A 13,318-nucleotide genomic window follows, 5' to 3' on the forward strand; every position below is an offset into this window, starting at 1 on the left:
TAAAATATTTGGGGTTTTCTGTAAAAGGTTTGCCACAAGAGGTCTGCTTCTGCTCATGTCCTCAGGCTACAGCTCTAGTCTAATTCTTCTAACAGTAGGGATGGCTAGCACCTCATTCTGTTTTTTTCTTTTCATGCTACATTTCCTTCAGTTAATTGGTCCACATTTAGCCCACAGAAGAAAGTTATATTTCAATCCTTGAATTCTTTACACTATGAAATCAAGATTACAGTCAATGTCAAAGTACTGCTCTGAGAAACTATTTCTCACAAGGACTAACTGCTTCCAGTAGGTAATTTTTAAAGATCAGTTTTATTGGTGGTATTTTTTAAAAGAGGTATAACTGAAGGGAAATTACATTATCTAAATCTTTTGTAAATAAATGCTGCTAACCAATCTCAGTCAATACCATTAGTGCATCCTAGTTTATTTTCTTTCTTAAGTATCTAAGGAGTAGCAGGAATTCCCTTTTAGCATAAGCTGACATTTGATGCTTCTACTTTACCTAGCATGGAATAATATTAATCAAGCTATATAATGTGAAACAATTTTTTTAAAACTCTCAACTAGATGTTCATGTAACAATCATGATATCCATTTACTATAAAACATAGAAAAGATTCCAACCCCAAATTCTTATTAACAGGTATCACAAGAAATATATTCTACGTACTACATTATTGCTGAAAATAAACAAACATATCACGTAAGTGCCTCCTATTATTTCTTTGAAATAAACATACAAATGTTAAATAAATGCAAATACTTGATGCCAGAGTAGCTTTTAGATTATGAGACAAGAAACAAGAAACAGGTATTAGTGACTTCCCTTCCCTCATTCTGTCTCCACCCTAACTCTGGTTATGGAGACTTAGACATAACAATGTTGAAAGTAAGAAAGAGTTCTATTCTGATTTAACCACTGCTAGAACTCTGGAATTTCCTTGCAAGTCTTCTAAAATTCAAATGAATATCACCACAAAATCTCATTAACAATTAAAGATGCGTATTCCCCCCAATTCTTCCCCAAAAGGATGGAAGCAGTATGATAACAAGAATTTAGGCTTTCCTTTTCCAGCAGAACAGATTACAGTAATTACTTGTTACTTGTCTGTTTCAAACCCATCACCTAAGTTACTGATAAGTGACTCCTACCTAGTGGGACGGAAGTGAAAACACACAGACAACATAATTTAATATAATCTGTGCCAAAGATTTTCTAATGTGTTTCACAGACAAATCTGGCTGAGGGAAGCTGGCTACCACCTGCCGGCACTTCGAGCTGATTTCTCCCAGCAGGAGTCGCTGGAGTGGAAGACTCTCTGCCTAGTCTTCCCCCTCCCCCAATTTCTTTTAGCAGGAAGGAATATGGCATACTTAAAATGGAAGCAGGATAAGCAAGAGGCTTCTTTTAAAAGTCTTCACATAATTACATTTCTCTATTTTCTAAATAGACCACACATTTTATTTCAAATAAATTAATCATCCACCTACATGAAGCAACTGTACAGCCACCTGGCAGTGCAACCCCAAATCATGGCGGTGCCACATGTCCCGGTCCCCCAATTTGTTTTCTGAACTACATTTCAGAAGTCAAGTCTCTGTTCAGAAGAGAGGCATCAGAGGAAGAGAATCTTTCTGCCGCTCTTCATGACTGAGAGGTCTTTTCTTTCCCAGGAGTTATTTCAAGCCTTCATTAGAAGCTGAGCAGGAACAAAGACTGAAGGAAAAAAATCCCCCCTCATCCCAAAAGGCGGGGCAGTAAGGGACGGTCTTTTCCTCTCCGGCTCAGGCTGCGTCCTGGCCCTCAGGTAACACAAACAAGGCTCCTGGCGTGCCCAGCGTGCCCAGCGTGCTCAGGGCTGGGCTTGTTGCCATGGTGCTGCACCTATAAGGAGATTAGACCTGAAGGCAGAAGGGCTCAGGGAGTGTGTTTGTAAAAGCAGCAGAGGTGACCTTCTGAAACAAGGAAATAAGGATTAAGCTCCCATCTACCTACCTCCTGGTTAACAAGTTTATTGGATCTCTGATAACACTGGGATAGAGGAAGAAGGGGGTTTAAAAAACTTCTTTCCAAAATGCTAAGAAATAAATCCACGAAGTTTTATTTAACTACCTTCCTGTGATACTATACAACCCCAGCCCCCATGCTGGGCACCCTTTCTCAGGAGATATCATAATCCCACCTTGGAAGCTAAACCTTTTACTAATATCTATTTATTAACATCTAACATCTTTTACTAACATCTACTAACATTATTTTACCCTAAATTAGAGAAGCTACACATGATCTATTACTGGGGGAAAGGTGGACAAAATCTTTCAATTTACATTTTCAATGTATACATATTTCTATTTGGTTCTTTTGGTTATTCCTAATAGTACAGGTTAGCTACCACACAGCTAATCATAACCACGCAATCTGAAGGAATTAATAATCAATGTTTTCTCCAAGATTCTCATTTGTAATAGTCAAAAGACAATTCTCCTCTTATCCAGCAGATGGGTACAATAAGCATATATAAATATATACGTACTTATATAAACCATGATTACATTCCAAATCATTATAAAAAAAAAAAACCTTTCCAGCATTAGTAGAAAGTTATTGGAAAAACTGCATTGTTTTCCTGTCTTTGCGAAGGAAGAGGGAAAGGCAGAGAAGTCAGTTTACAAAAGACAAGACAGTAAGGCAGGTCTGGGGATTGTTGGATTATGCAAGTCTTTCTATTCAACAGCTTCATTATCAAGCCAAAGGAGGATTTAAATGACATTGATTTGCCCTTATATTTTCCAATATAATTTCATTTTTAATCTGAATTAAAAAAAAAAAAACTCTGGGAGTTTCTGTAGCTTTGGGTAACCCCTGTTCTATATTTACTCCTTTAGTGAAAATCAGGACTGGGAGGATTGGGGGAATAATTTTAACTTCAAAATTTCTCATATAAGTCTAATTGGTCACCTGGGCCTAGATTTCTAGGAAGGCACAGTGCCAAACTTTGTTTTAACACTACCCCAACCATTTATGGTTTGAATATGAACAGTAAATCATAAAATGCCATAAGATTACTGAACTACTGAAGCAGTGAGGTGGTCAGCTTAGAGTAAGGAAGCCCTGAATTTAAAACCTGTCTCAGGTACTTCCTAGCTGCGTGACCCTGGGAAGGTCACTTAACCTCTGCTTGCCTCGGTTTCTTCACCTGTAAAATGGGAATAATAACAATGATCCCGGTCACTGCCTAAGGCTGCTGTGAGGACCAAATGAGATAATATTTGTAAAGTGATCTGAAACCTTGAACGACAATAGCTATCAGGGATTGTTGCTGTCATCCTCCTCAAACCCAAGTATCACAATCCACACTTTCACTCTGACTCTCTCTGGGCTTGAGTGTTTTCCAGGGGTGACTTTGTTTCTAAGGATACTCGGTTGTGTATACCTTGGTTTTTAATATCAGCAGAAATATTAAAACGCTTTTATTTCCATGCAATACCAAGGTATAAATTTGCGATAAATAAGGAAGAGTTAAAATCAAATTGTGTTTGCAATAGAGACGGCTTGCTGTTCCTGACCTACTTAAAAGACAAGCTACAAAGAAAAAGCTTTCAATTACTCACCACAGTGGATAAGATATTTCTTTAACCCTGTCCCCATCTGAAATCAGTCTTAAAAACCAAAAAGATCCTTTGAATGAAAACATACCATTGGGTAGACTGATGAAGAACTCTGATTAGTGCTCATGAAAAGGAAAACACAGCTGGATTTTCACAGTTTAACTGCCCAATTAAAACCCATTTTTTTCAAGCCTTCTGGCATTAAAGGTGTCTGACAGTGAATGCTTAGATGTGTTAGCTGAATCTGCTACATATTTACTGATTCAGTTCCAAATTCAGGAAAATTTTCCATTTAAAATGCTTATTGACAACACCAAATCAATGATGAGATCCTGGATTCTAATGCAGAATTTCTGCTGAACTTTGCAGTTATGATGCCCCAACTCTGCTAAACTGAATTCCTCAGCTAAAGCAGTAGGCACAGGTGCGCTTTTCTAGCAGTGCATTGGGGTATTTCTAGAGGCTATGTTTTATTGCTAAAGGATCTCCCTTTGCTTAAAAATTGTCCAGAGAGCAATGAACAAAATGGTGTATGCCATTACTCCAGTTTCAGAAACTTAATGAGTTTTACTCTATCCATAGCGTAGTGCCTGGGTTCAAATCTTGCCTCTGCTACTTGCTACTTATGTGACCTTAGAAAAATCATTTAACATTTGGTAGACTCAAGTTTTCTTATCTCTAAATTGAGGACACTGGAATATATTCAATTAAATTCAACAAACATTTATTAAATGTATTCTGTGTGGAAGACACTGAGCTGCCTGCTCATAGCTCTAAGTCCTTGATTCTGTTTTTTGAAGGCTACCTTAGCTATTCTTAAAGAAAATGCTATTTTTAGTTAGCCCTCTATTTACACTTGGTCTGTTTGGTCTTCCAATGAAGATTTGTGTGGGATCTTCTTGTGTGGAATCCTATTTACTTCCCTGCTGTAGTCCCTTTACACCATCTTTTAATTTGAGAGAGCTCTTTGTTTTCAAAAAAATCAAAGATAGCCTGAGGTTCATGACAAAATTATCTCCATTGGTAGGCCTGCAGTAAAAGGCCTATTTGTTTATGTTCTATGCTTATTTTTCCTGTCCAACCTCCTTTAAAATTTAAAATAATAATAATAACAAAAAACAACCAAAGACCAAAAAGTATTTATGGAATAGTTTTAAGGAACCTACACTTAGTGATGAAGGTAGGATAATGATCTAATAATACAGGGATGGGCCACAAAGACATATGACTTGTGTGCTACACTGAACAAATTCTTACAGCAAAGATAAACACCAAGGACCAATTCCTAAAAGTCACAGAATCTCAGAGTGGGAAGGAACCCCAGAGATAATTCACTAATACCTGACTGGGAGTCCCCTCTAAAATATCCTCAATAGTTTTTGCTTTAAGTAATTCACTATTCACACACACACACACACACACACACACACACACGCAAATTCTATACATATAGGCATATATCTGTATCATAAGGTCAGAAACATAGGGAGACTAAGGAAGACATTTAGTTAAACAGGTCACCTCTCTTCAACTATGTTTATACTTAAGTAACACCATTTCAGAGAGAAGCTATGGCATCATAACACCCAAATACTGGTCACCTCATGGGAACTGCCTAAGGCCCTGAGAGGACTCCACCCTATAGCCAAACTCCTTTGACGCTGGAAATCTACCTGAACCAATTCCTTCCTTGGTTACGGACTCCTCTGATCATACTCTCCTCCCCATCCCAGAGATTCTAACCCTTTTCCTGCCCCCTCGCAGTCTAATACATTATTCCCATGTTTCAATTTCCCTCAATGCTCTCTCCTCTCTGCAGATCACTCAGAAAGGCAGCATAATATAGTTGAAAGAAAATTCAATTTAGAATCAGGAGACCTAGGCTTAAATACTAACTCTAGCACTAGCTGCTTGATCCATCCATTTTTGCTAAAGCTAGCTATCATCCCACATCTCTCCTCACTTTTGTGACTAGACTTCTGGAGAAGGTTGTCTATAGTTGGTGCCTTCAATTCTGGTTTCTGACATCGACATTTAACTGCAACTGCTCTCTCCAATGTTACGAATGATTTCTGGAGTGCCAAATGTAATGGTCTTTTCTCAATCATTGTCCTTCTTGAACTCTCTGCAGCCTTCAATACCATCAACCCCCATCTTCTTGATATTCTTCTCTCTAGGTATCTAGGACACCACTCTCTCCTGGTTCTCCTTCTACCTTTCTGACTGATCCTTCTCTGTCTCCTTTGCTGGATCTTCATTAAGGTCACAAAAGCCAACTGTGGCCCATAAGACTCTGTCCTTGGCCCTTTTCTCTTCTCCCTATATGTTATTTCACTTAGTGATCTCCTTAGCCCCCACAGGTTCAATTATCATCTCTGTGCAGATAATTCTCAAATTTACTTTTCTAGATCTAACCTTTAGTCCTGAAGTCTTGCAATGATGATAACTGCCTATAGGACATCTCAAACTGAATGTCTTGTAGACATCTTAAACTTGACATGTCCAAAATTAAACTCACCTTTCTCCCTAAACTCACCCCTCTTCCTAAATGTACTAGTGCTATGGAGGGCAAGACCATTTTTTCAGTTGCCCAGATTCACAAAGTAGGTGTCATTTTCAACTCCTCTGAATCACACCTTTGTAATATCTCTTACATATGTGCTCTTCTCTCCTCTGATATGGCCACTATTTGGTACAGGCTCTCATCACTTCACCCCGGGACTACTGCAATAGTCTCTTAGTTGGTCTGCTTGCTACAAGTCTCTCCCCACTCCAGTTCATCCTTCATTCAGATGGCAAAATTATCTTCCTAAAGCAGGTCTGACCATGTCACTCCTCTGCTCAATCAACTCCAATAGCTCCTTATTACCCACAGGATCAAATATAAAATCTTCTGTTTGGTGTTCAAAGTCCCTGTAATCTGTTGTCCCCATCCCTCTTTCCTCTTCCCTCTCCAGTCTTCTTATTACCCTACATTCTTCCCCTCAAGCTTACTCTGTGATCCAGTAATACCAGTCTTCTTGTAGTTTCTTGCATGACACTCCATCTTCTGGCTCTGGGAATTTTTACTGGCAGTCCCCATGCCTGAAATGCCCTCCCTCTTCATCTCCACTTTCTTGTTTCTCTGGCTTCCTTCAAGTCTGAATTAGAATCCCACCTTCTATCGGAAATGGATAAATTGATCATCTTTTGAAAGCCAAGAGACAGGGATGACACAGGAGGCTTGAGATTGAGCTCCTAAAACTAAAAACAAAGTTGGATAAAGGGGTGCTACAAATAGGTTGGGACATATTGGTAAGGTAAACCCTATGTTTTCTGGTGAAACTTATTGAAAGACTCGAAATATAATTTTGGAAAAATTCTCATGATATCCAGACCATTATTTTGCATTCCACTTTAATATTTATAAATTACTGACTTCCATGTCTAGTCATTTACTGAGTCCTACTGATTCTTCCTCTGCAATATTTGTGATTAGACAGCCATTTTTTTCCCCATTTTTGCAGCAACTACACTTACCCAGGTTCCTATCACTACATTCCTTAGGTAGTGAAATGGTTTCCTGTTATCCCACTTTTCAGTACTAACTACACTCTGGTGAATGATAACATTTACCAAACATGGTTTTATTCATGTACCTCCTTCACTGGAAGAACTTATAATGTTCCTAATAGCCTAACAGATAAAATTCTTCTATATCAACTAGCGTAATCAAATCTTTCTAGGATGGCATTCATTACTCAGCCACTTATGTGTAATTTATAATACAATTTTGCACTTGCTTGTCAGATGTTCTTCACCTATTTCAGATATTATGTTACCTTCCTAATTATTTTAGAATTAGTTTCTAATTAATTTAGCAATCCTCAATTCAAAAGCTCCATAAAGGCAGGGATCATGCACTCTACTTTAACTTGATATATGTGTCTTTTTTTGATACAGATACAAGGGTCCAATACAATGCAAGAATTTCTACTTCCTCAAAAACTCTTAAATTCTTAGAACAGCAAAACAAAATGCCATTGTGTGATTTTACGCTGCATTCACATAATGTGAAATATACACATATTGGCAGCTCACCTGAGACGGAAAAGAAACTGAGCTTCCAGTGAATACCCAGAGTCCAAAAACTAAAGGATAAGAGTGACAAGCCAATCACCATGTAGAAGAGGAGCTTAATAATTTCTGATGATGGAAAAATTGTGATGAGGTGAGAAGAAAGATAAAATTGGAATCTGGGGTGTTAGGCCAAATCAGAAAGGGCAACGTATAGATACTAAGTAGGTAAGCTGGGGTTGGTATCTAGGTCTTGTCTGAATATATAAAGATCAGTATTTAGAAATTCAGACCAGGTTGGAGGATCCAGGGATAAGCATTGTGTAAATATACAGGCAAGGGTTTCTCACTAGGCACAAGGAAATACACAGGAAACGGAGTCAAGGCAGGGAGAATGGGAACCATACTGGTGGTAGGTGGGCAAATCTATGTAATAGTATACCCTTTAATCTAAAGTCATGGGATGGGTGCCCTTTTTTAATCTATTTCAATCACCTGATGTATCAGGATACAACGGTACTAAAGCTAGAAGCATTTGCTTCAATTGTGAATTGAAACGTGGAACTGAAATCTTCATGTAGGTTCACAAACCTCATTCACAAGTTCAGAATGGGAGGAAACGTGGTTAGACCTGGAAAGTTGAAGTTATCTACAAACTTAATGTTAGTCTAATATATTAAGCAGTTGCTAAAAAAGTTAATGCAATTTTAAAGTACAATTATGAAAGGATAAAAGCAAAATGTAAGCTCCTTAAGGGGCGGGGGTAGTTTTTAAGTTTTCTGTCTCTGTGTCACCAGCAGGTATCACGTGCCTCAGACACAGTAAGGCCATAATAAACACTTACTGAGTCGAACAGTCTTGATCTACATTGTTCAGACACATGGAGTATTACATTCAAACACAGGTACCATATTTTACATGGGATACAGGCGTGCTAGAGTTTAGACGTGCACCTTGAAGGGTGACAGACAGTGAAGGAGTCAAAGACTACACCATACGATGTTTAACTGGGACTGTTTAATTTGAAAAAGAATATTTAGTTGGGGGTCTTTTTATTTTTAAACCAGACCTGTGGCTGCTTTGGTATTGAGAACTCTGTCTGCCAATGGAGGTTGGGACCTGTTCTACAATATATAATCTTGGAAAGTTGCTGGAGGATTGACAGGGTCAAGTACTTGCCCAGGTCACAGAGCCCATAATGTGTCAGAGGCAGGATGTAGAGCTCAGCTCTTGCTGCCTCTCACAGAAAGCTCCTTATCTCCATAGTCAAAGATCATCTACATACACATAAGCTTGCTTAAAATCCTATTTTTTGCAAGTGAAGTAAAACCCAGAATCTGATTAATGTTCTTCTAAGTTTTTATTGCCAATGAAAGCCATACATTTTAGTATCTTGCACCCACATATCAACAAAGCTTTTCAAGACACTTGGTTGTTTTGGAAGAGAACCACATAAAGGTGAACAACTTTAAAATATTTGTATTATCAATTTTGTGCAATGAGAAAATGGCATTTAGAAGGCTATAATTTTAATAGTCATAGGTACCCCATTTATCTGGTAATCTTAATCTGGTTTTCTGGAGGGAGACTGACATTTGACATGCAAATATTGAATGGCTAGAGGACTATTGGTTGTTGTGTGGCCACTGGTTTTGTATTCCTACTAGTTTTGACCAGATGGAAGGAATGTTATAGCAGGAATGAGAGGAAGTGCTACCGTTCAAATCTTCCTTGAGTGTGAAACAGTAATGGGAAAATACTGCTGATTCTTCAGAATTCTATAAAGGCCAATTCCTTACATAAATGGTTTTAGAGTTTTGGTGGAACTTAATGACTCTCTAGGCAATTATAGAAATAATTATTACAAGTATTTAGAAATGCTGATAATTTGGAAAATTATAATTCTTGTACATGTACTCCACATAGAGATTTCTGAGCATGTGGATCATTATACATTGACCCTTCAGAGAGCAGCAGTGCCAAATCCCATCAGGACCTGAGTCACAGAATTTATCATTTATGGATCATTGGCAAGACAGACCTGGAGCCTTTACGGTCTATTCAACTCAATGAAGGCTGTTTACTAAAAAAGCCAGTGGTATTGTGAATAGAAAATGGACCATAAGCAGCAACCCTTACACAGGAAGAAAAAAACTCATCTTGAAATGTCTTTCTGCCATCTTAAACTAGTACTTTAGTCCAAATGAAAATAATTTTATCTTTTTAAAAATGTTAGGAGCACAGGCAATACAACTTTTAGCTATCTAAAGTTCTCTTTTAAAGAACTCAAGACACATTACAATCCCCACTTGACTATCTTCCTGACACTCCAGTGAGACAGAATAGCTGACTCCTTTGAAGTCAGGGAAAAGTAAAGTGAACAGGGTACAGAATGAGGATGTTGCTTGACTGATTCCAGCTCTCTTGATTTGAGAATTTCCATCCAATCTGTCCTGCTTATCATCTCCACCCCTGCTCCCTTGCCCTGAAATTTCATGTATTTGGTAACAAAAAAGGTATACTTGCTATTGGCTTGGACAACAGAGATTTCTGACAGATCTTTAGTTACATCTATGAGACTGCCCGTGACGAGTCAAGTAATTCACAGGAGCATTTCTGCACGGTACCAGGTGGCCAGAAAGCAAAAAGACTCAGGGTTTGGTTTGGTTTTTGTTGTTGTTTTATAACATGCTTAAATTACAGTGAGGACATCCTCAGAAAGGGAAGACTATGGTGTGTTGGTTTTTCCTTTGTTTTGGGTTTTACAGAATCCTGATGGTCAGACCTCTATAATTCAAATGGTTAACAATGGCTCTGTGACACATTAAACCTCCGATCACTCTTTTACTGCGCTAAATTTTAGACAAAAAGATAGCTTATTGATTGAAGCAGCACAATATGACAGGCCAAAATAATAAATTCAGGCCAGTGGAAAGGCTACAAAATGACATAAGAACATAACAGCAGTTCTCTAAAGACCTGAAGTGAATTAAATTTCTTGGCATTTCAGCCTTATTCTTTCTGCATGAAACATGATAAAATAAAATCAGGCAATTAATTTTAACACGAAAGATGACATTAATGCAAAGTTAAAAAGAAATGTATAGTTGTTGTAGGGATGAGGAAAAACAAAAGGAACTTTCACTTTACAAAGCTTCCAAATGCTGACCCACAATAATACAAAGAGTTGATTAAATTGGCTACTGGATTTGGGGAAATTTTCATGGCTGCACATCCTTTCCTCCTTTAAAGAAAAATTTCTGAGATATAGTTATCCCTTCCACATCAAGACTTTCCCCACTGTGGCTCTGATATATTGTAGACAGGCATGAGAAATTAAATGGGAATTTTAGGAGGGAGTTTTGTGGAAGCCGTAGACAACATGTTAAGGCCAGTAGACAACACAGAGCCTCTGACCAAATACTTAAATCAAATAAACACCCCCTAAAAGAAAATGAAAAAAAATTCAGACTTCTTCTTTGGTATGAAGGGAGGGCCAGAAAATTTTACCTAGATTTTCCAGCCTGCAGGGATGCCACACCCCTAACTCCTGTAATGTGGAAGGGTTAAACTGTATAGTTTTAGGTTGTGCCATTCAATGACTTGTTTTTTGGTTATTTTCAGATACTCGAATGAATAAAACTATGGAAACACAGAACACTGAGGTAAAGGTACATGAAGAAAGTGATCACATACATTTCAAACTGGATGTCCCAGGGATACCCTCCAGTTTAAAATTGAATTCATTATCTTTTCCCCTAAACCCTTCCCTCTTTCAAACTTCCTTATTCCTGTCAAAGGCATCACGAACTCTTCCAGTGTTTCAGGTTTGTATTTCTTGGATTTCTTACTCTCCCTCAACCAATTAGTTGCCAAATTTTGGAATTTTTACCTTCACATTATCTCTTACACCTGATCCTCTCTCTCCACTTACATAACTACTACCTTAGTTCAGGTTCTCAGCACTTTTTGCCTAGATTATTAGAACAGCATATGCCTAATTAGTCTCCCTGCCTTGAACCCCTCCCTACTGCAGTTCAACCTGCCCAATGATGACAAAGTAATTTTCTTTAAGCACAGTTTTGATCCCATGATTGCTGTACTCACTAAAGTCTAGTGGCTATCTATTGGCTTTAGGATAAAATAGAAGCACCTCATACAACCCGTTGCAACCTGTCTTTTGAACCTGAGTGGGCATTACTTCCCCTCCCACAACCTGCATTTTAGTCAAACAGGCTTCCCTGTTGCTCTGTTGCTGGGCAGAGCTGAGATTTGAACCCATATCCTTGGGCTCCCAATCTGGTGTGCTGTGCCTTGACTTGCAGGTTGTATCACATCTTTCACTACAAATCTGGAGCTCATCAAAGACTCACCACGTACAAATGGACAAGTTATAAACTTTGTGAGTCTCATCTTCTTCTTTTACAAAAGAAGAAGATGAGCAATAATTCTCTGATGATTCCCATGCTTTGAAAAAAAAGGGGGGGGGGGGGTTGTTTGTCAAGTAAAATGAAAATAAAAGCTACAGTCTATGAAAGCATGAAGTGGCTTAGAAACACTGATATTTCTATACGAGCTTTAAGGAGATAAGCACCTGTGAAACATAAAATATAAACTCAAGTACATGCTCAAAATTAGAAGCTTGCTGCTATTGCTAATGAAGTTCTAGTTTGCTCTTTAGTAAACTCTGCGTGAGTCAACCACTAGAAATCTGGGCCCATTTTTTCATTATAAGAAATTTGGCTAGAAAGTAAAGTGACTGAGCTACATAGGAAACAAATATCATTCCTTTACAGCCATGTGTAAGGTGCCTCACATTTGGCTTTACACCTCACAGTCCAATTATCACAAGTGACACAGGTAACTGTGTAAGTGTTTACACACTTAGTTCATGTGTCTCTGTCATGTCCAATAAGAAGTTGGCTAAATGTTGGACTTTACATGTTAAGATGGCTGCTTATACAGTCTTCAGCGATACAATCCAAAAAAACAAAACAAAACAAAAAAATAAAGTCTGTAATAAATAAAGTAACACTGTAAATTTGTATGGCTTTTCTGACCATTTCTCAAATGCTTTTACATACATGATCTCATGGGATCCCAAGAACATTGGGAAGTTGTAGGATGGGTAAGACAACCTCTATTCCACATTGGAGAACAGTGAGGTTAAGATGACTTTGCCCTAATATGATATAACTAGTGGCTGGCTCATATCAATGTGGTGTGAGGGGTAAACAATTAGTCGTGGAGTCAGAAGAACTCAATTCAAATCCTGGCTCTGACATTAGTTGTGTAAGTATTAAGACTCAGCTTGTCCTTCTTTGAAAAGGGGGGAAATTGCTCTACTGACCTAAGATGAAAACTATTGTGAGGAAAGTACTTGAATAGCCTTCTCCTCATGACATAAACATGAGTTATTGTCTGCTGATGTGTAGTGCTTCTTCTACTACGCTCTGCTGATTCTTCTGGAGGAACTTTTAGATAAGCCACAGATCAAGGGGTAAAAAAATGGTGTTATACATCTGAAAAATTACTATGTTCATATGAATTAAATAGATTGCATTTTTTCCTTACATTTTCATGTTGTTTTCCAGGCTTAGCAGATTCTTTGCCAAAACACAGGCAGAAATCTCCTTCTCTGTTTCTAGAA

The 13,318-nt window shown here is 38.1% G+C and overlaps 1 protein-coding gene across 10 annotated transcripts in view; it reads right to left on the reverse strand.

The window, feature by feature from the left end:
• Positions 1–13,318, reverse strand: part of RASAL2 (RAS protein activator like 2) — a 358,420-nt gene that overhangs the window by 36,839 nt on the left and 308,263 nt on the right. The window contains exon 1 of one of the 10 annotated variants that reach the window (XM_072648555.1): positions 1,495–13,318. The exons of the other annotated variants lie outside the window; for them this stretch is intronic. Within the exon in view, the coding sequence (XP_072504656.1) occupies positions 1,495–1,538 (44 nt within the window). The 5' untranslated portion in view covers positions 1,539–13,318. The remainder of the gene's footprint in view (positions 1–1,494) is intronic. 10 annotated transcript variants of the gene reach the window in all.

The sequence above is a fragment of the Notamacropus eugenii genome, chromosome 2 (genome assembly GCF_028372415.1).
Source record: "Notamacropus eugenii isolate mMacEug1 chromosome 2, mMacEug1.pri_v2, whole genome shotgun sequence".
Lineage (NCBI taxonomy): Eukaryota > Metazoa > Chordata > Mammalia > Diprotodontia > Macropodidae > Notamacropus > Notamacropus eugenii.